Source organism: Ailuropoda melanoleuca, chromosome 5 (assembly GCF_002007445.2).
Source record: "Ailuropoda melanoleuca isolate Jingjing chromosome 5, ASM200744v2, whole genome shotgun sequence".
In the NCBI taxonomy this organism is placed as follows: Eukaryota; Metazoa; Chordata; class Mammalia; order Carnivora; family Ursidae; genus Ailuropoda; species Ailuropoda melanoleuca.
In genome coordinates, this window is record NC_048222.1 from 34,672,238 (window position 1) to 34,697,926 (window position 25,689).

Sequence of the window (25,689 nt, forward strand, 5' to 3'; positions counted from 1 at the left end):
CCCCCCGTTCGTGGAAAATCCCAGCCCGGAGAGGCTCCCCTAACTCATCCTGTTGACCTTTTCTACTCTCACGTACCCGTACCCCAGCCAAGAGGGTGAGGACCCAAAGTCTGGTTTTCTCTCTGTGTCACTCTTTAAGGTCCTTGGTCAAGTTGCCCTCTCCCTTCCCACCTCTCCCCGCATCGTAGCACATCAACAAAGCTTAAACCCCATCTCCCCAAACCCAGTAGTACCTCCGTGGGGCTGTGGCTGGGGCTGGGCTGGTGGCCTTCGGGGACGGACTCCGGGGGAGGCATGGTGGGCGTGTGGGGAAGTGCGGGGTCTTGCTGGGGACCTGGAGATCGGGCGGGTGCAGGCTCTTGCTGCATGGATCACAGCACAGTTTCGATTCTCGGCTTTGAGCTACAGGGGCGGGAGGGGAAGCGGAACGAGAAGCAGGCGCCCGAAGCCAGTCTCCCCAGCAGGTCCGAAAGGGGCGGTGCTCACTCAGGGCCCGCCCCCCGAGAGGAAGTGAGACAGAGCGGAGGGGCGGTGCTAGGGGCGGAGACGCCGGCGGTGGGCTTGGAAGACACGCCCAGAGCCGGAGGGAGGATTGGGAGGAGACAAGATGCTGGGGGTAAAAGGACGGTGGCGGAGCCGAGCGGGTGGGAGGCAGTGGGCACCCTCGCCTTTGAGCCTGGGCACAGAGATGAGCCACAGGTGGCCCTGCTTTGGAAGAACTCCAGGTCTAATGGAAGAGCAGTTACCCAAACAGAGGTTTTCACACAGTAGAGGGACTGGCGGGAGAGGAGATCCTCAGCTTGGACTTGAAGGAACTTGGGGTGGGGTGAGGAGGGGAGCGCTTGGAACAGCACGTGCGAAGACCTGGAGATTTGAAACAGGAGAGTCTGTTTAAAAACTAGGTTTCGTTATTTTCAGATTTAAGAGGGGAACCATTAGCAGGATCAGGGCTAAGGAGATGGACCAGTTCTATGGGTGACAGAGACTGAGTTTAGAACCCAGAAACATGACCCAGCATGTATGTTGGGACGGTCACTCTGACAACCTAGGACAGGTGGCCTGGTCTAGGACAATGACTGTGGGATGCAGAGGAAGGATCTGAGTCAGAGACACTCTGGGCGGACACTAGGTGGAGATGAGGGGAACAGGACGATGCCTTGGGTGACAGTTGGAGAGGCTGGTGAGTCTGAGGCAGAGGGGGCAGGGAGGGAAGGGGGAGAGCTGGTGAGCAGGTATGAAGACAGTGAGGAGAGAGCAAGTTAGCTCTTGGTCAAAGGAGAAGCATGCCAGCTCCCAGCTGGTGAGGGGAGAAAACACAACTCCAGGCAACTTCACTGAGCCAAAGGCCCTGGCTTCAAACATCAAACCATCCCAACCACTGCTAACTGCTGGGTACAATTCTGTGCTCAGTTCCAGCCTGGAGCAGACTAGGGATGGTAACGGGACCTTGCTCTTGTAAAGCTTATCATCTGGGCTGCGTGGGGAAAGGGAATGGCAGGGAGGGCCAATTTCCCAGGATTGTGTGAGGCCTCAGGGGCCTTGTCCTACCCTCCAGCCTGATCAGTACCCTCAGGGCTTTAGAATCAGGCCATCAGACTATGAAAAGCCAAAGACGGTGAGCAGCAGCTGCAGAAGGGACCTAGGAAGGGTCACATCTGGGGGTGTGATGTGTCTGAGGAGGCAAGGCTGGCATGTGGCTGAGACAAGGAAAGCTTTATTAATTTCTTTGCTCACTTTGAAAGACATCCTGCCCCAATTCCACGTTGAAAATCAATGCTTCTCAGAGTAAATTTACCATTTACCTTTAGATTTTCTCAAGCCATGGAGAGGCAAGTTACCTCTAGGTCAAGTTACCTCTGGATCAAGGTGTGGTGTTTCTGGACCTTTGTGATGCTCTGGAGGGCTGGCTCAGGGATGCTCTGTGCTATCCCCTCCTTCCTCACTCTGCTGTGCTCCTTGAGGTCTGCACATGAAATTTCTCTTTTTGTGCCAAAGTTCAGGCCCTCCCGCCCCACCTTGACCACGGTGAGGCTGGCTAGGGCTTCATTCAACAAATAAGTGTTGAGATCATTCTGTGCCAGGCTAGCGAGGCTGTGGGGACACAAGGAGGAAAAATTTGCTGACCATGCCCAGCCGAAACCCCAATTCTAGATAAGACATCCCACACACTCCCATCCCAGTATGTGAGTTTGCAGCGGGAGTGCTGAGAAGGCTGGTAGCATTTCCTTGATTCTGGAGGAAATTCGGCTTCTGAGAACCCACTCACAAAGCTGCCCTTGCTTTCCAGCTCCTTTTCCAAAGCCAGACGGGAGCAGGTAGGCACGAGTCCGGCGGGCTCGGTCCTCCCGGCTCAGGGGGCGCTGTGGGGTGGCGGGAGCCGGGCCCGGCTAGCCGCAGCCCCCTGAGCCCGTGGCCAGCGAGACCGGAAGCGGCGGCCGGCAGGGGCGGGCCGGGTAGCGGCCGGCGTCTCTGGCCCTGCGCCGCGGGGGGGCAAGGGGCGCGCTCCTGTCAAGAGCCATGCTCGGCAGGTCCGGGTACCGGGCGCTGCCCCTGGGGGACTTTGACCGTTTCCAGCAGTCGAGCTTCGGCTTCCTGGGCTCGCAGAAGGGCTGCTTGTCCCCGGAGCGGGGCGGCGTGGGGCCGGGGGCCGGTGAGTGGCCGCCCAGCACAGCGGACCCGGGGCGGGGACCGCCTGGTACCCTCAGGAGTCACCCGGTTTGGCGCCCTCGCACCCTAAGAGGAGGCACCGAGAGTGGCCACGATGTGGAGAAGGGCCTGGACCGGGCGTGGGGATGCTAGCGCTCATCCGCCCTCCCTAGGGCTCCTGGGCTGCGGGCTCGGAGCTCTCTCATCTTCTGACAGGCCTCATCCCCTCATTTCTCCTCTCGGCACTTATCCGCCCTTTAAGCCTGGGAAGGGATTTCAAATTCCCATTTTGATTTATTTCTTTATTTGAGAGAGCGGGAGGGAGGGAAGTAGGGTGGGTGGAGGGACAGAGGGAGAGGGAGAGAATCTCAAGCAGTGGGGCCAGATCTCAGGGACTGAGATCACGACCTGAGCAGAGACCTGCAGTTGGTAGGTTCAACGACTGGGCCACCCAAGAGCTGCCTCAAATTCCCATTTTGACCAGAAGGAACCCAGAATTTAGGCATGGGATGTAACCAGCGCACTAAGGTTTGGCCGCAGAGAAATGGCAGAATCTTCATCCCAGGGGGGCTACTTCTAGGTGCCTGAAGCTTAAGCATCTGCCCATTTCCTGGTGGATACGGGCAGGCCCTCAGTTGCCTGTTGTGTCGGCTTTGGTCATCTCTTGTTCCAGAGCCTTGAGGGATTCCCTTGGCCCTGGGGCCGGATCCCACATACCTCAGTCTGACAAGCAAACACTGGAGGATTTGATCTCTCCTGACCCTCCTGTAATGACAGCTAACCTCTCCAAGGCTTCCTTTCCTGCAGGGTCCATGGGGGTCAGAGCCAGACAGGAAAGTGCCCTGGGGCTTGGAAAGCCCAGATGGCATGGCATTCCTGGGAGGACTGAGAAAAAGCTCCTGTCTGCTTCCTGCCCAGGCTTGGGAGGGGAAAGAGAGCAGAGGATAGCTGTGCTAGATTCTGGGGCTTTCTCAGCTCCACTTTCATCCTGGGCTCTTGGTTCTCCAGGGGCCAGGACTTCTGTCTCAGAGGAGGCTCGTCTTCTTAGTTCCCACCTCCTACCCAAAGGACTTCAAATAAAGCATTTGATAGTCCTTAGGGCATAAAGGCCCGGGGTGGGGGGGGGGAGAAGGTGAGTTGTGAGCTAGGGAAGAACATCTTCACCTTCACGGGTTCCCACTGAGCCATTAATGCTTTATCCCTTTAGGCTAAGGCATTATCTCCAAAAGGATGCCCTGAAAGCACACTTCTGGGGCTGCTGGTGGAGGAGGAATGTGTTGTACCACCAGCATTCAGTTCAGCCCAGCACAGTGTTTACAGATGCCCGGGCGCTCCTGGCTCTGTGCCAGGTATGGGAGGCACTATATATCAGACAAGAGAATTGATCCAGATACCTGGTGAGGAGAGCATCGCATGGATTGGCTTCTCAAATCTAATGGCTGTTGCCTAGCAGAGACTCGGCCTTGTGGAGGTGGGACTTGAGGCAGATTAGTTTTGATGTGTGGGAGGAGGGAACATGCTTAACTAGCATCTGGCTAAAGACAGAAAGTAGGGAAGCAGGCAACTGAGACCCCTGAGAAGGGACGAGCCGTTGGAGGGGGAGGTGGGCAAAAGGTGCACTTGACCAACTTCACTCCTGCCAGAACCAGTTGGCGTTCCTTGACCGCCTCTGCTCTCTTGTCCCCAGATGCGCCTCAGAGCTGGCCTTCCTACCTCTGCCATGGCCTCATCAGTTTCCTGGGGTTCTTGCTGCTACTGATCACCTTCCCCATTTCTGGCTGGTTTGCCTTGAAGGTAAGGCTGGCTGGGTCAGACTTCAGGGGGATTGGGCCCCACTCTCCATGCTGTGTCCCCTTCCCCTAAAAATTACATTATCACATCCCAGTCTGGTGCAGGATTGTTCATTCATATCTTTCAGATGAGGAAACAGGCTCAGGCTTGTCCAAAGTCATACTGGGAGCCAGTGAGTGGTAAACAAGCCTTCCCAAACTCCCCAAGTCCTGGGGTCTGGACACTGGCTTTAAGGTGCACACACATATCTTTGCCACATCTTCCTTTCTTTGGGTTAGGCTAAAATTTGAACTGAAAAATACTCCACTTGGCCCAGCAGGTAATGAGTAATAGGAATTCAGGCCTGGTTTTTAGCAAGGGCTGGTATAGAGGGGAAAGCGTGAGCTGTACATAGGGATCATATCTGAGAACTACAGTGAAGTTAGAAGCCCAGACAGCCGTGCCTTTTGTGTGGCCCTAGGCAACAGTCAACTTTTCTAGAAAGCCTTTGGGTTTGGTGTGGTCTGGAAGGAAGACTTTAGAAGGTGCTAAATCCTAGTCCTAAAACTGCCACTGAAACAAATACTGTGTGACCTTGGGCAAGTCACTTTGCCTGTCTGGGCCTTCATTTTTCAATTTGGACCTATTTACTCCTAAAGTTGACAAAGCCCTTTGCTGGGGATTAGAGTCATTCAGAACTGCATTCAAATCTTGCCAGTTTCACTTGGGGGCTGTGTGACTTTTGAGCAAATCATTTAACCTCTCAGAGCTTTGGTTTTCTCTTCTAAAAAGATTTAAGGATCGCTGACACTGACCAAGGCAAAGGAGAGAGAGGGGAGCGGAGTACCTGGGCAGATGCTGTTGTCAGCCTAGGCCCAGTACTTTCGCCCCTTTTCCTCACCCTCATGAACAGATTGTGCCCACTTATGAGCGGATGATCGTGTTTCGACTGGGCCGGATCCGCACCCCTCAGGGGCCTGGCATGGTTCTGCTCTTGCCCTTCATCGACTCCTTTCAGCGGGTGGATTTGAGGACACGAGCTTTCAATGTCCCTCCCTGTAAGGTGAGGATCTTCTTGGCTCCCCCCGGGCAGAGGGAGTGGGGGGGTGGTTTGTGCGGAGTGATGGTGGGATCCAGTACCTTAGTGTATGAGTAGCCATCAGTGCAGGGTGGTGGGAGAAACCAGAAAGTTGAGGATGGAGGTGGGGAGGACGTCCTTGCTCAGTGTACCTAATGACATGCACTTGGGGACATGAATTTCCCCTTGAGGAGCTAGGTACCAGGAGGGTGGGTTAAGCTGGGTGGTCTTGGTGGGCCTGACCTCCCTGCAGCACCAGCCCCTTGAGTGTCTCTTCTTTCATGACCTCCCCCAACAGCTGGCCTCTAAGGATGGGGCTGTGCTGTCTGTGGGGGCCGATGTCCAGTTCCGCATCTGGGATCCGGTACTGTCTGTGATGACTGTGAAGGACCTGAACATGGCCACACGCATGACGGCCCAGAATGCCATGACCAAGGCCCTGCTCAAGAGGCCTCTGCGGGAGATCCAGATGGAGAAGCTCAAGATCAGCGACCAGCTCCTGGTAGGCAGCTCCTCACATGGTGGAGGTCAGTGGTGGGCTCCTGGGCCTGGCTCTGCCTGCCAGGGCACTTGGAGCAAAGCACCAGATTGCTCTGGGCCTCCGTTTACTGTATGTTCCAACCTTGGAAGAGCCAGCGGTCTGGGTGGGACAGAGGAACAGAAGATGGGTGCAGACCATAGTGGTCTTGGGCAAGCCTGTCTTGGAGAGGCACAGGGGCCCTAAGAGAGGAGTGGCCTGACCGAGATTCTGGGGCCCTGCCTAACCGCTGTGGTTTTACTCTTCCTTCACTGCTCTGCAGGCATTGCCATGACAACACTGGGCCTCACAGGCGGGTGGGTGGGTGAAAGGAGCGGGGGCCCTCCTGACACAGTCACCTGGGGAATTCCGTGCTCCACAGTGCAGCGTGTGCATTTTGGGAGCTTTGAGTTCCTTGTTCAGAACAGAACAAAGAGACACGAGGGCATTTGGACCTTTTTCCTGCCTCTCCATGTGTGAGTAATTATCTACACCAGAATTCCCCTCGCATCCTTTCTGTGAGAGGACGGGGTGGAAATGTGGCATGGGTCACACATGGCAGCGTGTCCCCTGCTCCCTACGCTCACCTTGGGCTTATTGCCGTGTCCTGGTGGACTCTGGGTGAGGTGTCCCCTTAGTCCCCTTGGCTCTGTTTGCCCCTGGGGTTCTGGGGTTCCAGGACGGGAGGGGTGGGGTAACGCCAGTCCCGGAGGTCCTGGTCTCCTCCGGAAGTGAACCACCCCCGTGAGGGAAGCTCCTGAGGCGACGCTGCCACGTGGTGGCGTTAGCTGTCACGTGCGGGGCAGTTCAGAGTTTACAAGTCCTCTTGCTGCCCACGTGTACCCACTTTACTTTTTGCTGTGAGAGGGCCGATGTTATGGTTTAATTTTGGAGGGAGGAAACTAAGGGCTCAGAAGTTATTTGTCACCCCCCAAGAACCGTGGTCAAGGGCAGAGCTGGCCCAGAGCCAGATCACCTGCCCTCCCGCCCCCCTATCCCTCAATTCAGCGCTCCGTCTTCTACAATTGATAACAAATTGATAACTTTTATTTATGAAACCACAATCCATGTTAGTGTACTTTTCAAAGGAGAAAGCTGATCTCGGCCTTATTGCTGTCAGGGGCGAGTCGGGGAAGAAGCCAGAACACCAGGCGTGTTGTGCAACAAAGCTGAGAGAGGCAGTTTGGGGAAGTCGGTCCCACACCAGGATGTTAGTCATTTAGGGCCCATTGCCTAGATGGAGTTGGCGCCTGGTAGAGTGGGGTCAGTGCCTGTGGTTACAACGAAGTCCCAGGAACGCCAGCTTGCCTCCCGGAAGCCCCAGGTCAGGAGTGCATTTCTCATTCTCATGCCCCTTTCTGCCTCCTCCTCCCTGGAGGGACGCACACTCCCCGCTCTCCCTTGCTGGACCCTCCTTAGCTGCTCACTCTTCCCCCAGGCTGCTTGCTTCTGTCCACTGCCCACCCCACTGCAGCCTGGCCTCTCCGTCCTCGGGGTGGGGGGGAGCAAACACTGGGACAGGAACCCTTTCAGCTCCTCTGGCGTCACCCCTTCAACCTCCATGTGCGCTCTTCCCCCGGCCTTACTGCAAGCGGTGCTTCCTCAGAGGCCCCTCCCTGCGTGGGCAGTGCTCGGTGCTCGGGCTCAGCTCCTGCTCCGGTAGTCCTCCCTCCTCTCCTTTGTGCGTGGGCGCAGGCTCTGACTGCACCCCAGCCACTAACAGCTCGCCCCCGCCTCTCCCCACTTCTCCCTGGCCCTGCCCACCCCTGTCCTCCATCTAGGTTTCTCCAGACTCCTAAGATGACAACTTGACCTCCCTCCTGCTAGCTCCCAGCACTTCTCAGTCCTACACTTGCTTCACCTGGTGGGAGCCTGACTGTGTGCGCCCTCTCCTCCCTCTCTCTCTCTCTCTCTCTCTCTCTCTCTCTCTCGGATCCTCTGCTTCCCTTGGCTTCCATTATTCTCCTGCTTTTCCTTCTTCCAGCTCACTCCTGGTTATGCCTTGCTCTCCTGCCCTTCGGTTTCCAAGTTTCCACCCTCCGTCACTGCACAGCCAGGCAACCACCACACTTACTGCTTGTTTCCCTGGTGTCTTGCTGTAGCTTAATATAGTTGACAGAGTTGTGCTCTGTCCTCTGCATATCTTGACTTCACAGCCACCTCTCCGTTTGACACCCAGATCTGCCTCATTTCTGCCTGCATTTGAAACAGTGGCCCACGTGGTCCCGTGTCTCCCCCCTCAGCCCCCTTCAATCCACTGTTCACAGAGCGGCCAGGAGGATCTTCCCAATGAGCGAGTCTGCTGTCACCTCCCTGCTAAATTCCTCTCTGAGGCTCCTTGTGTGTCAGAATAAATCCAAGTGAGCCGGAGCCACCCACCTCTGAGCCCTCAGCTGTCCCCAGTCTCCCAGCCCACGCTTGAGGGTCTAGCTAAATGGAACAGTGGTTACTCACACTTCCCCAGACAGTCTAGGTTCTCCTGTCCAGCCTTTTGTACATGCTGTTCCTGTTGCCTGAAAGAGTCCTTCTTGTGGGGTTCCCGGACCCAGTTCCAAGGTGGGGAAGGGGGTTTCCACACACACAACACCAAGCAATTTTCAGACACCAGTAGGTGTCCCGAGAATTCAACTCATTTCTGACACTGTCTACCCAGAGACAGCATCAGATCCCGTGGGTTAAGGGCTCAGTCCCACAAGGCTGCCTCCCACCCCTCACTAAAGATGCCAGTCCCAAGCCCCAGGCTGTTACCCATGCTTCTGACCAACCAGCTCAAGTTTGGGGGTTCCAGCAACCTCCCTGGGTCCTTTTGCTAGAGTGGCTCACAGAACTCTGGGAAACACTTATGCTTACCAGTTTATTAAAGGATATGATAAAAGATATGAGTCAACAGCCAGACAAAGAGATACACCAGAGCTTCATGCCCTCCCCAGGCACCCTGCTCCTTGGCATTCACCAGCCTGGAAGCTCCGGAACCCAGTCCTCCTGGGAATTTTATGGAGACTTCTTTGTCTACTGAGGACCAAGTCATTGGTCATCACTCAGGGTGGGACTCAAAGTTCCAACTTTCTAATCACATAGTTGGTCCTTCTGGCGCCCAGTCCCCACCCTTCAGTGGAGTCCAGAAATCACCTTTCTTACCATCACAAAAGACCCCTTTATCAGTCTTCTCACAGGCAATTCCAAGGGTTGTAGGAGCTGTGAGTCAGGAGCAAAGACAAACACATAGAAGTATATTTTATCAGTTGAATGATCAAATGCATATTTCTTATCAATCGCAGCCTCGCAGTCTGCTCTCCTCTGTGGCTGGGGTGACCCCCGCTCCTCCTGCATCACCGCCCCCTCCCTGGACCTCCAGGGGGTCAGGCCCAATCCTAGTTGCTCACACCCGCTGCCAGCGGCTGGGTTGTAATTGCCCTCTGCCTGCATTCCCCGGGAGGGAGCCTGGCCCTGAGGGAGGCCGTGGCACCTCCAGCCCAAAGAAGGTGCTCCCAAAATGGCTTGTCGATTTAATTCCATTTCTCCGCACGCTGTTTTCCAGCTGGAAATCAATGATGTGACCAGGGCCTGGGGGCTGGAGGTGGACCGAGTGGAACTAGCAGTGGAGGCCGTGCTCCAGCCACCCCAGGACAGCCCAGCGGGGCCCAGCTTGGACAGCACCCTCCAGCAGCTGGCCCTCCACTTCCTGGGAGGAGGCCTGTCCTCTGTGGCGGGAGGTGCCTCACCCCCAGGGCCAGGTGAGGAGCCCCTGGGAAGAAGGGGAGGTGCTCCCGGGGCGCTCGGCTCCTGCGCGGGCTCAGCTTTGCTCCCCGTTCCCTTAACTGAGCTGAGCACCTCGTGCAGTGCACCCCTGCCCAGCTGCTCCGGCCGGCCCACTGCTGGAGCCGACGGGAGCTGAGACAGTGAGTAGAGCCCTGCTGTCTGAGTGGGTAGAGGCCTTCCGGGAGCCTCCATGGGGGACAGCACCCAGGGGGTGAAAGCTGAAGGGCTGCTGCTTAGCCGAGGAGGGAGTTGAGCTCAGGCCTGAAGGGCGAATAAGAGGCCGCTGCCATGAGAGGTGCAGAGGTCACAGCGAGCCTGACCTTGGCCGCACACTAACTTTTTCTCTTTGCTTCCTTCCCCAACCCTGTTGGCCACCCCCAGCAGACACCTTGGAGATGGTGAGCGAAGTTGAGCAGCCTGTCCCTCACGTTGGTGCTGGGCTCAGCCCAAAGCAGCCCGTGGCCGAGGGGCTGCTGAATGCCCTGCAGCCCTCCCTGTCGGAGGCCCTGGTCAGCCAAGTCGGGGCCTGCTACCAGTTCAATGTCATCCTGCCCAGTGGGACCCAGAGTATCTACTTCCTAGACCTCACTACAGGTGCCGCTGCCCTTCCCGCCCTCGCCTTCCCAGCCAGGTTGCTTGTAGCCACCCACTCCCCGTGGTCCTTTTTTAAATTTAAATTTAAAATCCCTCTGCTCCTGCCAACAGTTTAGAGTGAACCCATAGCAGCCAGGGGCTCAGACAGCATGGGCAGTCAATGAGAATCCGGGCCTTTGTCTCCCTGCCCTGTCCCCGTGAGCAGGACGACTGCGAGAGCTGAGCTCCCTGCGAATAGCCGGAGCCCCGCACACAGTGCAGGCTTCCTGTGCGCCAGGCTCTGTGCTGAGCACGTGCAGTGCGTGATCTCACCTGCTTCTCACTGAGGGCCTCTGATTCCGGGATGATTGTCCTCCCCATTTCACCAGTTTGGAAACTGAGGCCCTGAGTGGTCACACAGCCAATAAGACTTGAACTCAGGGAATGAGAACCTGAACACTTAACTATAACTTTCCACTCCTCCCAGTGGGATATGCTAACCAGGTCTTCCCCCTGCTGCATAGCTGTCCCCCTACTAATGCTCAATTTTTCTTTCCCTCCACAGGGCACGGGAGGGTAGGACACGGGGTGCCTGACGGTACCCCTGATGTGGTGGTGGAGATGGCGGAGGCAGACCTGCGGGCCCTTCTGTGCAGGGAGTTGCGGCCCTTGGGGGCCTACATGAGTGGGCGGCTAAAGGTGAAGGGGGACTTGGCCGTGGCCATGAAGCTGGAGGCTGTCCTCAGGGCCCTGAAGTAGCAGCTTTGGCTGACTGTCTATAGCCCAGCCCCGAGTCTGGCGTCAAGCCAGGGGTCATCGTGGAGGAGGCGGCACTGGTGCCACACCTTGGATTGTTGAGGCCCTAAGAAGTTTCAGGCTCAGCCAGGAGCCAGTGAATGGAGGCTGGCAGACACCAGAGGCTGGGAGAGACTGGTGCCTTGCCCTTCTCACTTCGAGGGCTTCTCTGGACAAGCCTTTGCCCATCCCGGTCCTCGGCTGCATGCTCAGCCCCGAGCTGGGTACACAGCGTGATGACAAGAGAGCCAGGCCTGCTCCGCTCTGCTGGCTACCTGACTGGAGAGGCAGGGCCTACAGAGACAGCCTGACCGCAACGGGTTTGGTCCCAGTGTGAGGGAGCCAAGCATGTTTCTCAGGTCCCAGCTCCAGAGTGGGGATCAGAGTGGTCGAGTGGGGGAGAAGGAAGGCAGCCACCAAGAAGAGTCACTGCAGGGCAGGGATTTGGGGATCGAGCTGGGCCTGCCTCCCTGGTTGTCATTTAGGCCCAGGCCAGTGGGCAGTGGGGATGGAAAAGCGTGGGGCCTTCTCTGCCTCTGGCCCTGCTCCTGAAGATGTCTTGGCTCATCTCTCAGCTCCGTCTTGCATGCCTGACGGGCTGGGGCCCAGGGCAGCATGTAGGAGAGCCCTGCTGTTCCTGTGCTTTTTACCAGAGGTTTGCAAACCACTAATAAATGTGCTGTTTACAATGTATTGAAGAGAAGTGGGGGCATGGGGGTGGGTTGGGGGGCCCCCTGAGGCCATGCCCCTATTGCCACCCAGGCAAGGACCAGGGCTGGGAGGCTGATGCACCCTTAATATATGTGTGTGAATCACCCACAGTTCCCCTTCCTGCCAAGGGTTTCAGAGACCCTGGGGCAGGTGCAGGCTCTTCTGTTTCTCTTTGGGGTAGAGGTTCACCAGGAAAGAGAGGGTATGGGTGTGTCAGGGCTGGTCCTGCAGACACCCTCCCAAGGGGCAGGGTGGGGAGTCTGATCACATTCAGGAGATGAGTCAGGGCTGCTGTTAGCTCCCCATCGAGTCAGGGCTGCTGTTAGCTCCCCATCGAGTCAGGCCTGCTGTTAGCTCCCCGTCCTCTTTTCCCCCAGGGCCCCTGTTTCTCCAGCAGAGGAAGGGAAGGAACAGAAGGAACTGGGCCTGGAGGCCTGGCTGGGGCTTTAGCCCTGGGAGCCCGGCGCAGCTTTCTGCTCCAGTGCTCCAGCCCAAACCCCAGGGACCCTGGGAAGGGGACTTTTACTTCTTCAGCCCTAAGAAATGAATCTCACTTCCTGGAAAGGCTTGTGAAAAAAGAAACCCACAGAAATCGGGACCTCCCCTTTGCGAAACAGCCCTGGGCTTGTCCTTTGGCACCAGGCTGTTCCCCTTGGGGCCTCTCCAGCTCCCCTGGCACCAGGCCCCGGCTGCTTTTCCCCTTTGTTCCTGTGAGTGCCTGCCTTTCTGCTCCTCTGGTAAGTCTTTGTAGCATGGACTGCGTGGCCTTGGGGTTCAAGTTTCAGCTCCGGGGCCCCCATCTTGGAGGGCCAGAGCCCTGGCCAGCTGCCCCCGCTCTGCCCTCAGCTGGAGGCCGCCTTCCCTGCAGTCCCTCCCATCCCCGCCAGCCACTCTCTTGCCACCCTCCAGGCCTAGTGGGGCACGGGCCTCTGCTCTCCACTGGGCCCCCCTCCACACTGGGGCTGTTCCCCACTGTCTGCGTCATCGTTCCTTGCATTGGTGCCTGCCCTCCCTGCAGGACTGTGAGCTTCATGCGTGAGCTGTTCATCCATTCCTCCGGGGCAGCACACAGTGTACCGGGAGTTTATGGGAAAGCCCCACGTCTTCATCATGAAAACGGAGGAGAAATCGAAACTCAGATTATCTTTGTGGGTGTGGGAGGATCAACATGACATTTACAGGAAACGGAATCTTCTGGATGTCTGTATAGCTGGGGAGTTAAGGCCTGCCACTAATTGCCCCTGTTGAGGGACACTCATTCCTTGACGAGGCCAGCACTCCAGAACGGGAGTTCTTTCCCACAGGTTTAAGGGCCCCTGGGCTTCTGAGGACTGAGAAGACCTTGCAGTCTGCTGGGGAAGGCAAAGGGCGCTTAACAGGGCTAGAGTGTGAGGAGGGAGGGAGAAAGTGTCAATCAGAGGAGGCTTCCCGGAGGAGGTGATACCCTTGCAGCCACAGGGCAGGTGATGAGAGAAGAAAAGAAATGGGGCAAAGCATGCCACAGAGGGGCTAGCCCCTGCGAGGACACAGCCAGAAGAGGCAGCTGAGCGCCTCTGATTTTGGGAACTGGAACCTCAAGTGTGTGGGGGGGTGCATGGATTTGGGGGAGAGGGGATAGAAAACAGTAATGCCGTACCATATATGTGCCTGCACTGAACTAGACTTGCTGTATGTCATTTTTTTCCTCAAGATAACCTTGTGAAAAATGATAAGTAAAATGCTCACGTTGATGTATGTGTAATGTATTATTTTGATGTTATTTAAAAAATAAGTAAATTTTGAATAGCTGGTACAGTCACGTCATTCGCAATTTTTTGGATTAAAAATGCATATTATTAAAATTGTCCCTCACACTCCTGATTCCATCCACGTATTTCCCACACCTTCCTCCAAACGGATCTGCTGATACTAGTTTGTTGGTTATTCTTCCAGAAGTTTTTTTTTTTTTTAACGCATATACAAGAAAATCCAAATAAATCCTCTGAATTTTTTTAAAAAATACAAATGGCAACATAGCAAATATAATGTTGCTTTATTCACTTAACATTACACTTTTAGGATCTTTCCATAATAGCACACAGAGATTTTTCTCACTGTGTTTTGTAGTTACATAGGATTCCATTGTTTGGATGTATCATAATTTATTTAACCTGTCTGCACTGATGGACATTTAGATTATTTTGGGGGTTTTGCTATTTCAAACAATGCTGTAGTAATAGCCTTTAACATACACTACTCCTGTGGTTGAGTTTATCTGTAGGCTAAAATTCCAGAAGGGAAATGGCTAGGTTAAAGCATTTGTAATTTAACGAATATTGCCCAAATGCCCTCTTTAAGGGATTATTCCAATTTACACCCACGTCATTAGTGATTTAGAGTGTGCTTTTCCTCACAGCCATGCCAACACAGGGTGTTATTAAACTTTTGGATTTTTTGACAATCTAGTAAGTGAAAAATTGCATCTCAGTGCAGGGTTTTTATTATTATTGTCCAATTGTTTATTCTTTAACGTGGGTTTTCAAAACCACAGGGTTTTTGCCATCTTCCCCCAGCATTTACTTTTTTAAAAAAAACAGTATACTACGATGAAATGCACCCATTTTAAATGCAGTGCTTGATGTGTTTTGACAAATGTGAACACTAACCATCAGCCAACACAATCAAGATACAGAACATTTCCATCAACTCACAAAGTTCCCCCACGTCCCTTCCCCAGCCCCAGCCCTAGCCCCAGGCCACCACTGATCCGCTCTTCCATTGCTATGGATTAAATCTCACTTTTCTAGAACTTCATAACAAACGAAAGCATGCAGTATGTACCCTCCCGTGTCTAGCTTCTTCCTCGCCCTGTAGTGTTCTGAGAGTCATCCATGGTATCCTGTCTAGCTGTAGTTTATGCCCGTTTACTGGCTGCATCTCCTACTATATGGAGAGCCGCACAATTTACTCATTCATTTGTAGTTTTCCATTTCTGATTATCAAATAAAGCTCCTTTGAACATCTATATACAAGCCGTTGTGTGGACATATGTTTCATTTGGGTAAACACTTAGGAGTCGAATTTCTGGGTCAAGAAAATGCCAAACCAGTTCCAAAGCAATCATGCCAACACTTGGTGTTGTCAGTCTTTTTACTGTTAGCCATTCTAGTGGGTGTGACTGATGACATTGAGCCTCTTTTTATATCCTTACTGGGCATGTGTCTTCTTTTGTCGATATCTTTATCGGCGTCACATTATTGTGTGAAGAAACGCATAAAAAAATCACAATCGTGATATTGAGTCTACGGATCCATGACCATGGCCCGTTTTTCGGTCTTCTTTTGTGTTCTTCAGAAGTTTTACAATGTTCCTCCTATTGGTCTTGAACATTTCCTAAGTTTGTTCCAAAGTACTTTATCTTTTCTGGCACTACTATAAATAAGGTCTTTCCTTCCATTTAGTATCCGATGAGGTTGCAATTGACAGCTCTGGGAATTTTGTCCCTCGCTAACTTACCCTATTTTTCTTTAGAACACTTCACCTTCAGTACACAGTGGTCTGCAAATGTGAAATTCATCTCCTCCTATCAAGGCTTTAAGATGCTTTCTCTGGTCTAATTGCATTGGCTGGCACGGAGGAGGGCACTTTGAAGAAGGAAGTGAGAGGTAAGATCCAGTAGGAAGAGAGAAAGAGGTAGGAGTGGGGAGGGCAAGAAGGGAATGGGACCTGAGCCTGGTGGAGGGATTAGCTGTGGACAAACAGAGTGACCCCTTACCCTGGAGAAAGAAGGAGGAAATAAAGATGGGGTAGATATCTGGGCGAAGGTAAGAAATCTATAGTCCATCCCACCCAGGGCTCTAACCAACACATGGGTAGGTGTGGCTGGTGGGAAGATCTCAGTCATTGCGTCACTCACTCAAGGCCCGGGCTTAGCCCCTGGTGGTGCCCCCAAAACCTTGAAATGAGAGTGAGGAGGAGGTGGCCTTGGGGAGATTTCTATATGGGAGGGATGGGAGTTGAGAGGAGGACACTTCTGGCTCCTTCTAGTGAGTGGTTTCTGGAAGGGAAGAGAGGGGAACGGAGGGAGGGGGAAGGGAGGAGAGAGAGAGGAGGTAGAGGATAAAAGGGGCTCACCTGCCACAGTCCTCCTCTGTTGGGAGCTGCTTCCCCGACGCTGGGACTCTGACTTGACTTCACTGACTTTTTACTGACTTTCCTAGAGCCTGGCGAAGCCCCTGCCATATAATAATCACCAGCAATTTTTTAAAAATTTTATTTATTTGAGAGAGAGAGAGAGAGAGAGAGCGCGCGCGAGAGAGAACGAGGTGGGGGAGGGGCAGAGGGCGAGGGAGATGCAGGATCATGACCTGAGCTGAAGGCAGATGCTTAACTGACTGAGCCGCCCAGGCGCCCCCTTAGCAGCTGGTGTTTAAAACCAACTCGCTGAGTGAGGAGGAGTGTTAGATTTGTTGAGGAAGATGGAGGGAGATGACAGAGAATGGGGGGGTAGCTGGAGAGAGAGGGACCCAGGGAGAGGGAGACAGGCACAAGGAGAGACAAACACAGCTGGGAGACTGGGACGGAGAAGGAGCAGGAGTCCAAATGCTGTGCCTGCCGCAGTGGTGAAAACGAAGTCATGCGGTTCACCCCGGAGGGGCCAGAATCACCCCGGGGAAGGGCACCCAGGGGCCTCCCATCTCCAGTCTCCTTGAAGGGAAGGCCACGGAAACTCAGGCATGAGCTTGTGGCACCACCTGGTGGCGATCTGGGGGATTGCTGGTTTCCTCCTTCTGGTAGCCATCCAGGGATCTTAAGAGACAATGGAACAACCTGAGGGATGAGCAAGTGAAGCGGGGACCAGAACCTGGGAAATGTATACCTTGCCTGGCCACACACACACACACACACACACACACACACACACACACACACACCCTGTGTGTACCCATGCCCAGGGTGGGCTTGTTGGTGGGGGGCAGATAGGAAGGCGGGACGACTTGGCCAGGAGAAATTGGGGAGGTTGACTAGTGGGACCAGGAAACTGCAGAGCATAGAGTTAAATCTGTAAAATGGGGTTAATTATATCAAGGGCCATTTTAAGACCTTCCTAGGATGAAGTACTATTACTTTTGGAAGTTCCTCCCCAAGTCAATTATTAAAATCACAGAATTGCTATTTTAAATATAACATATTACTATAAAATAATATGAAGGGATTTTTGTAAGTCTGCCTTGGAAATTATTTGGCTACGAGTAATTCATTTACAGTATAATTACCCGAGAGTTCTCAGAGCTCTTGGGTATTCATTTGTACTCTTGAAGTGCTCAGAGAATTTTTAAAAAAATCTAATCTACAAATTATTTCCAAATGTAATGAAATTCTTATGAACACTACAGTTAATAATTAAAGAAGTTGACACAGAATTAATGACATAAATTAACAATTGATGACATTTTGTAGACATTTCATTAAACATTTATTAATTTGGGTTATTGTATAGTTTTTGCATTTTGGAACCAGGCCTCTTCTTGGGCTTTAGACTTTCATGTAGGTCTCTGAGGAGCTCCGGGACTCAGTACCTTTTCCCTGGGACCACCTTACTTGGACAGAAGTGGCCCTGATAGCACCCCCCAAAAGAGAGCTATAAAGAATAAAAATGGGATAATATATTAATGCACTGAGCACAATGCGCAGGAAATTCCAAGCACCTGATAAAAGGTAGCAGATTTTATTAAATATATCTGCACACTCACACTCACATATTAGTTCACTCATTCATTCAAAAAAAAATTGTATCGGGCACTCCCCCTGTGCTGGACAAGGCAATGTTCTAGGTGCTGGGATAGAAGTCAAGATGCCGATCCAAACTCGCACCCTCATGAAATTTCCACTCTAGCTGGAGGGCTAGATATAAACAATGAGCATGAAAAATAAGAAAGTCATGCAGTATGTGAGAAGGCCATAAGTGCTTTGGAGGAGGGCCTGGCATGTTCTAGAACAGCAAGGTGGCCAGTGTGGCTGGAGTGGAGAGTGTGGGAGAGAAGGAGGAGGCTAGAGGGGGAAAATGGGGCCAGGTCATGGAGGGCCTTAGAGGCCATTGTGAGGACTGTGTGCAATGGAGACCCGCTGGAGAATTCTCGCAGAGGGATGTGAGAGACTGAATATACAAGCTGACAATGGCCAGGGTACCTATAAAAATAGAACTCTGACCTGCACCTGCAGCAAGCTGCCCGGAACCAGACCCTTTTCTACAACAGCCAGCCCAGGAAGCCAGTGTGTCAGGCTTGTGGGAAGCCAGACCTCGATCTCTAGGGACGATCCAGGAAGCCAAACGATAACTTCTGTAACAATTGGCCCCAAATGGTCAATAACTGACAGGTTCTCCACTTTTGGTCCCTCCTCCCAACTTAGGATCAACCAGAAAAAAGCCAAATATGCACTCCTAACCCACCACACAGGATGTCCCGCTTCTAGTCAGCCCACCTACAGCTCGCCTATTGCCAACGGCCTCGCACAGGGGCACACCTGAAGCCTCCCCGTTTTCCTCCAGAAAGCTTTTGCATGCCTCCGCCTGCCTTTGAGTCTCGGCCAAACACAAGGGATGGGGGATGACTCCCTTCCGAAGCAAGCTTCCGATAAATAGCCTTTGCTTTTCTCATCTGGTTAGTCTTCATTTATTTCTATAAATGATGCAAATTGCCTTCCATTTTAGAAGCTGCCCTTTTTTTGAGAATAGACTGCATGTAAAAGCAGGAAGACCCAGGAAGAGACTGCTGCAATAATGCAGGCAAGAGATGATAGTGGTTTGGACCTACCTTGTAGCAGGGCAGGTGACTGGAAGGGGGAGGATTCTGGGTATATGTGTTTTATTTTTTAAAAAGATTTTTATTTATTTATTTTGGAGAGAGAGCATGAACAGGGAGGAGGGGTAAAAGGAGAGGGAGAAGCAGACGCCCCTGCCAAGAGCAGGGAGTCTGACGTGGGACTCGATCCCAGGGCCCTGAGATCATGATCTGAGTGAAGACAGACGCTTAACCGACTGAGCCACCCAGGTGCCCTGAGTGTATGTATTTTAAATTTTTTTATTTTGAAATAATTCTAGATTCACAGGTGGGTGCAAAAGAACACACAAAGAAGTCCCGTGCAGGTCTCCCCCAGTTCCCCTCCCCATCGCCCATAACCCCAGCACAGTAGCAACACCGAGAAATTGACATTGGCATCATCTAGTTTACTCCCATGTCACTGGTTATATGTGCACTCACTTGTGTGTGGGTTTGTGTGTAACTCTACTCAATTTTTGTCACATGTGAGCCCAGAGTAACCACCACGACAATCAAGACGTTCGACTGTACCATGGCCATGAGCTCCCTTGTGTCACCCCTTTTTAGCCACATCCCTCCCCTCCCGTTCATAACCTCCGACAGCCACCAATCTGTAGCTCTGTGATTAGGTTACCCACAATTGTTACATACATGGGGTCATGCAGTATGTGTTCTTCTGAGACTGGCTTTTCCAAGCCGCATAATTCCCTGGAGATTCACCCAAGTCTTCTTCCCCTTTGCGGCCGGGTAGCGCTCCGTGTCCGGATGTGCTGTGGTATGTCGAACCATTCACCTTTTGAGGGACATCTGGGTAGGTTCCAGGTTGGGGCTATTACAAATAAATCTGCTCAGGAACAAATTCCTTGTGGACAAGTCCCTCCATGGAAATTAGTCTTCACTCCTCTGGGCTAAATGCAGTTGCCGGGCCCTTGGTAAATCCATTGTTAGTTTTGAAAGGAATTGGCTACATTTTGAAGACAGAGCCACAGGAACCCCGGGCAGATTAGATGTGGGTGTGAGAGAAAAGACAGGAGTCAGGCAAGGTTTGGAAGGAACAAATACACTTAGAGCAGGGCGGGAACATGGTAAGGGCTCACGTCCGCTAGACAGCGGCTACACAAGTCACAGCAGACAGCAACTCAAAGTCTGGGGAAATGAGAAAACTCGTGAGACCCGGTAGGCCACGGGCACCAGAGAGTCCCTCAGGGGCAGTTTGTGCTTGGAAAGCCCTTTGATTATCTGCACATATCAAAAGTGAAAGAGAGAAGTTCTACCTTCTCTCGTGATGCAGAAAGGCCCAAGAGAATGTCACTCCCATTCTAACAATCTACAAACCGCAAGTTTTAAAACCCACCAGAGAGCTGAGGTCGTGAGCAACCAAGAGAACTGAATTCCAAAGAGTGACAAGTGCCTCTTAGAAAAGATAAGATGACAGTTTGCCTTGGGAGCTCATGTGGGGGGGGGGGCAAGAGGGAGTTGCCCTCCCTTTCCCAGGAGGAAGATGGGAGGCAGAGTGGGAGGAGCAGGAGAGGGGAGAGACCCCCCCCCCACGAGGCAGTCCCTGTGAACCTCACCTGTTTTTCAAGGAGGTTCTTTCAACCCCCTCAGGTGGGGCCGGGGAGGGTGGGGGGCAGTCAACTCTGGTCCCAGGGCTGCTCAGGAGAGGCAGAAACTAAGATCCTCTGTCGCTGGGGAAGGATAAAGATCAAACGCCGCTGTTTGCCCTTGTGGGAGATGCAGACCTCCCAGCAAAGTAGGGTTTTGTCTAAAACCCACTAAAAGACAGCAGGTGAAGGTCAGGAGCACTGCCAGGGCCCACCCCCTGAGTCTCAGGGGCACAGGTTCTGTGAGGCTGGGCCTGGAGAACGGAGAAACAGTAACAACAGTCTACCACTAGGGGGAGAGCAAGAGTACACAGAGGGACGACTGGGTGGTGGAGTCAGGCAGCGACCTCTGAAGTCTGAGGCTGGAACAGCAACAGTCGGGATCCCACCCCCGCCTTGCCATGAACCCCAGTCTGCCTACAAGAAAGCCACTTTAAATATAAAGACCTAGGTATGTTAAAAGTAAAAGAATGAAAAATAGACATGCCACGCAAACACCAGTCCAAAGAAAGTGCCTAGACTAACGTAAGACAAAGGAGACTTCGGAACAGAGAATATTTCCAGGAATAGAGAGGGACAACACAGAATGATAAAGAGGTCAAGTTCATTAAGAGGAAAACCAACCTCAGGGTGGAGAACAGACCCCCAGGATAACTACAACTGACAGAACTGAAAGGAGACATAGACACATCCACTTATCTCTCAATACTTCAAAGAACGAGCAAGTGGACAGAAACTCAGTCTGGATGTATAACCCTGTTAACTGACTAAACCCGACTGACATTTATAGGACACTCCACCCAACAACAGTGGAATACACATTCTTTTCGAAGCACGTGGAACTGCCCCAACATTGATCATATTCTGAGCCATAAAACAAATCTCAACAACTTAAAAATAATTAAAATCATACAAGGATGTTCTCTCATCACAATAAAATTAAGCTGTAAATCAATGACTGAGAGATATTGGGAAAATTCCCAAATATTTGCAAATTAAACAATATACTTTTAAATAACTCATATTTCAAAGAAGGAACCACGAGAGTAATTAGAAATACTGTCATTAAATACAATAACACAACCTAGAAAAATCTGTGGGATAAAATTTAAAGCAGTGCTTAGAGGGAAATGACAGCATTACAAGTTTATATTAGAGAATAAAGGAGACTATCTTGGTGACCTTGTTTGGGTAGGGATTTCTTAGCTAGAACAAACAGTACAATCCGTAAAAGAAAAACATGATTATATTGGCGTTCACCAAAATTAAAAAACTTATGCTTTTTAGGAAGAAAATGAAAATACAAACTCCAGATTGGGAGAAAATATTTGCAAAACACGTAACTGATAAAAAACTTGTGTCCAGAATAGATAAAGAAGTCTTCCAACTCAGTAAGAAGACAGGTAAGCCACTTAAAAATGGGCAAAGGACTTAAAGGGAGACTTCATCAAAGATGAGGTATGATAGAAATATGTACCTGAACAGATTATTACCATTATTTGCCTTTAGGGTATGGCAAATTAAAAATGTAATGAAATACCACTACATTATGAGAATGGCTTTAAAAAAAAAAAGGCAATCCAAAGTTCTGGCAATAACCACTTTGTGGAGCAGTAGCCACTTTGGACAACAGTCTGGCAGGTTCTTGTACAGTTAAACATGCCGTTATCATATGACTCAGTAATCTCATTCCTAGATGTTTACCCAAGAAAAATGAAGATGTATGTCCACTCCGAGATCTGTTTGTGAATGATGACAGCAGTTTTCTTCATAACGGCGCCAAACTGGAAATGACCCAAATAGTCATCTTCTGGTAAGGGAAAAAAAAAAATCTGTGGTCCCTGTGATGGGTTACGACTCTGCAATAGAAAGGAACAAGCTATGATACATTCGACAACAGGGATGAATTGCAGAAGCATTCTGTTGAGTCAAAGACAACAGATTAAAAAGGCCATGCCCTATATGATTCCATTTATATAAGATTCTAGAAAAGGCAAACTATAGGGGCAGAAAGCAGATCAGTGGTGGCCAGGGGCTGGAGGTGGGGGTAGAAAACTGGCCACACAGAAGCATGAGAGAACTTCTAAGGAAATATTTTATGTCTTGATTGTGCAGTGTTTGTTACAACTCCATGTACTTATCAAAACTTACCAAACTGGGTGAATTTCACTGTGTGCAAATTATTCTTTATTTTTATTTATTTTTATTTTTTAAAGATTTTATTTATTTATTCAAAAGAGAGAGAGACAGCCAGCGAGAGAGGGAACACAAGCAGGGGGAGTGGGAGAGGAAGAAGCAGGCTCATAGAGGAACCCGATGTGGGGCTTGATCCCACAACGCCGGGATCACTCCCTGAGCCGAAGGCAGACGCCCAACCGCTGTGCCACCCAGGTGCCCCACAAATTATTCTTTAATACATCTGAATTAGTTTAAATGTGAAAGAGACAGTTGCTGTGAATCAGAAGCGAAGTGGCCCTGGCTGTCACATATCCTGGAAAACAGAGTCCTGCCCCCTCTGGTGGTGTTCGGGGACAGTGACAGTCTGTTTTCTGGCTGAGAAGCTCCTGGACGGCTGGGACCCCAGACAGAGGCCAAAACCCCCAGTCTCTTGTCTGGCACGGGGGCACTGCCAGTTGGATCAAGGCCCTTGGCCCAGGATTAGGTTGCCCAGGTCACCGCAGGCACTGTCCCTGAGCTTTGTGGGGGTACGTATATTGATACCGCAAAGAGGGAATTCCTTCAGGACTTGATTATTTAATCAGATGTTACCAAGCCCAGCAGGGAGAGGACAGAGGATGTAACCTATTTAAAAGCAAACAAGCAAAGACTTAAGAACTTCTCAAAAAGAAAAAGAAATGACAAATTGTCAACCTCACAGGGTATTCCGGCTGACCGCAAGTTTCCAGCAGGTTGTAGTGACTCAAGCTGTAGGCTTTTTGTATCGCTACAAGCTTTGCATACTGTCTCTGCATCCTGAGAGGGGCAATTAAGACTGGAAGGGAGTGCCGTGTCCCTTCCGTTTGGACCCAGACATCAGGGTCCAGTTTAGCCCCAGCACAGATCAGGGGTACGGGAAAGCATGCTGCACACTGGGTGTTGGAAAATTGTGGACAACACTGACTGCATTAGGGAACACGATAATACAGGGTTCCATTTGCTGGCCAGTTACCCAGGACTTCGGTATGCCCTGCCAAGAGTAAAACTGGTCTGTGGTTATCATCATGAGGGTGGGTGGGGTGATACGGTTATCTTTGTCATATTTGGGTGTCAGGATTATGTGAACTGTATAAAATCAATTCAGAAACATACCATCAATCTATAGTTTCCCCTATACGTTTTGGAAGAGTTTAGCATAGAAATGACCTGCTCCCCCAGTTTGAAATAACTCATTCTAATACTCTCTACCTGTGATGTCTTTTTTAGAGGTAACTTTTTTTTTAAAGATCTATTTATTTGAGAGAGAGAGAGCACGAACAGGGGGAGGGGCAGAGGGAGAAGAGAGGGGCAGAGAGAGGGAGAAGCAGGCTCCCTGCTGAGCAGGGAGCCCGATGGGGGGCTCAATCCCAGGACCCCGGAATCATGACCTGAGCCGAAGACAGACGCTTAACTGACTGAACCACCCAGGCGCCCCTAGAGATGATAACTTTAAAATTTTTTTCTGTACTTATTGGCTTTTTGCTCTTTGAGTCAATTTTGGCAATTTACAAATATATTCCTAGAATACTCTGATTCAGTGTTGAAACACTCTAACTTACAAGCATGGAGTTGTACATACTACTCTCTTAAATTTCAAGAATAATCTCCATGTGTTAATATTCCCTTTCTAATCTCATATTTTGTATTATTATTTTTCTTGACTAGACTAGTTGATGGCTTGTCTATTTTAATTCGTTCCTACCTTCCCCTGCCCATAAAGCACGATCTAAGTAGGAATTATACTGCTTCTAAGAGGAATTTTGCCTCTCCCCCCAGCCACTTTTTGAACTGCTGTTTCCAGGAGTTCTGATTCCAGAGAGCTGCAGAGGAAGGAGATGAAGGTCTGAACAGTGGTCTGGCTGTGCTTCAAAGCACAGGCATATGGCTTTCTGTCTCGTCCCAGATGCCTTTGAGGATCTGGTGGAAGCCACGCCCCTGTCTCCAGAAATGTGGCTGCGTTTGAATCCTGGCTCTTCTATTTACTAGCTGGGGGAAGTGGGGCAAGCCACATGGCCTCTCTCTGCCTCAGCTTCCCCATCTGCAAAATGGGGATACTAACAGCACTGCATTCATAGGGTCATTGTGAGGATTGAAGGTGAGTGTTTGTAGAACAGTTAGGGCAGAGCCTGGCACATGGCGTGTTCAAGAAGTTAGCTTTCGTTAGCATCATTCCTGGTGTTCTCCTGCAGGGTCTTCCCCCCCCCCCAAGGTATGAGTGCTTCCCCACCCCAAGGGCCAGATCTGAAGTGGCTTCGTGAACCAAGGCACACTGTGGGGGTAATGGAAGATTGCCCCAAACAGGAAGAGGAAAGGAGGGAGGAATTGGGGAGGGCGTGGTGGAAGCAGGCAGAGGAAAGAGGCAGGGAGAATGTCCCCCGGACTAGAGAGACAGGGCTGTGCCTCCGCTGGTAGCAAGGACAGTGTCCTGCTCCGGGCAGCACCCCGAAGATGTAGTGAACCTCCAGGGACACCGCTGCGTGGTGTCCTTGTGCTGCCCCACAGAGCTCTGTCGGTGCGCCAGCCTGCAGTGCCTGGAGTGGACTGAAGACCACAGCGACCCTCCCTGTTGTTCTGGACCTTTTGAAACCCCTAGGGTAAACCAACTAGTAGCCAGGGGCTCGAAGCAGATTAAATTTGATTTTGAAGAATTAAAAAAAAGAAAAAAGACGTGATTTTACATAGCCAGGGAATGTGGAAACCCAAATATACACCTGCTTCCCCCGCCTTCTGTATTTTGAGTTTCTCTGGGGAAGCTTTTTCAGGACCTTCTCATTCTCAGAAAGTTCCGCTCCAATGTCCAGGGTGACGTGTGTCACCCACACGCTCCAGTGAGGGTCCCGGGGTGTGGGCAGGCCACTCATTCTCCCTGGCTGGCTGCTGCCAACCCTGCCCCCGGGGCACCGTCTGCATGACTCAGTCTGGGGAATGGCTGGGGGGTTAGTGGGGGGGGTGCGGCACTTTCCAGCAAGTGTTGTGGTTGTAGTATGTACCTGGATGCAGCCATAGTGAGGGGCCACCGTGCAGGGCCCAGCCCTGTGAGCAACCACACGGCTCAGCGGCTGTGGCTGGACAGCGGGGGGTGGGCTTTGGCCTCTTGTCTTGAGCAGGAGGGGGCAGAGATGCTTGGCAAGAGCTGGGAGGCAGGGCCCCCACCCCAGGCTGGAGGGCAGATGCTATTAACCTCGCTCAGTCTGGAATCTGCGGGGTCCACGGGAACTTCCCTTAGGAGGCTGGCCCGAC

The 25,689-nt window shown here is 51.7% G+C and overlaps 1 protein-coding gene across 10 annotated transcripts in view; it reads left to right on the forward strand.

The window, feature by feature from the left end:
• Positions 1 to 2,428: 2,428 nt before the first annotated feature.
• Positions 2,429 to 25,689, forward strand: part of LOC100475328 (stomatin-like protein 1) — a 29,082-nt gene continuing 5,821 nt past the window's right edge. Inside the window, exons 1-11 of one of the 10 annotated variants that reach the window (XM_034660685.1) lie at positions 2,518 to 2,650; positions 4,334 to 4,440; positions 5,330 to 5,479; positions 5,793 to 5,996; positions 9,550 to 9,745; positions 10,152 to 10,364; positions 10,909 to 12,586; positions 15,360 to 15,493; positions 18,240 to 18,490; positions 21,541 to 21,656; positions 21,950 to 22,066. In XM_034660685.1, the coding sequence (XP_034516576.1) occupies positions 2,518 to 2,650; positions 4,334 to 4,440; positions 5,330 to 5,479; positions 5,793 to 5,996; positions 9,550 to 9,745; positions 10,152 to 10,364; positions 10,909 to 11,102 (1,197 nt within the window). In that variant the 3' untranslated portion in view covers positions 11,103 to 12,586; positions 15,360 to 15,493; positions 18,240 to 18,490; positions 21,541 to 21,656; positions 21,950 to 22,066. The other 9 variants (XM_034660687.1, XM_034660686.1, XM_034660684.1 and 6 more) reach the window with 9 other exon arrangements.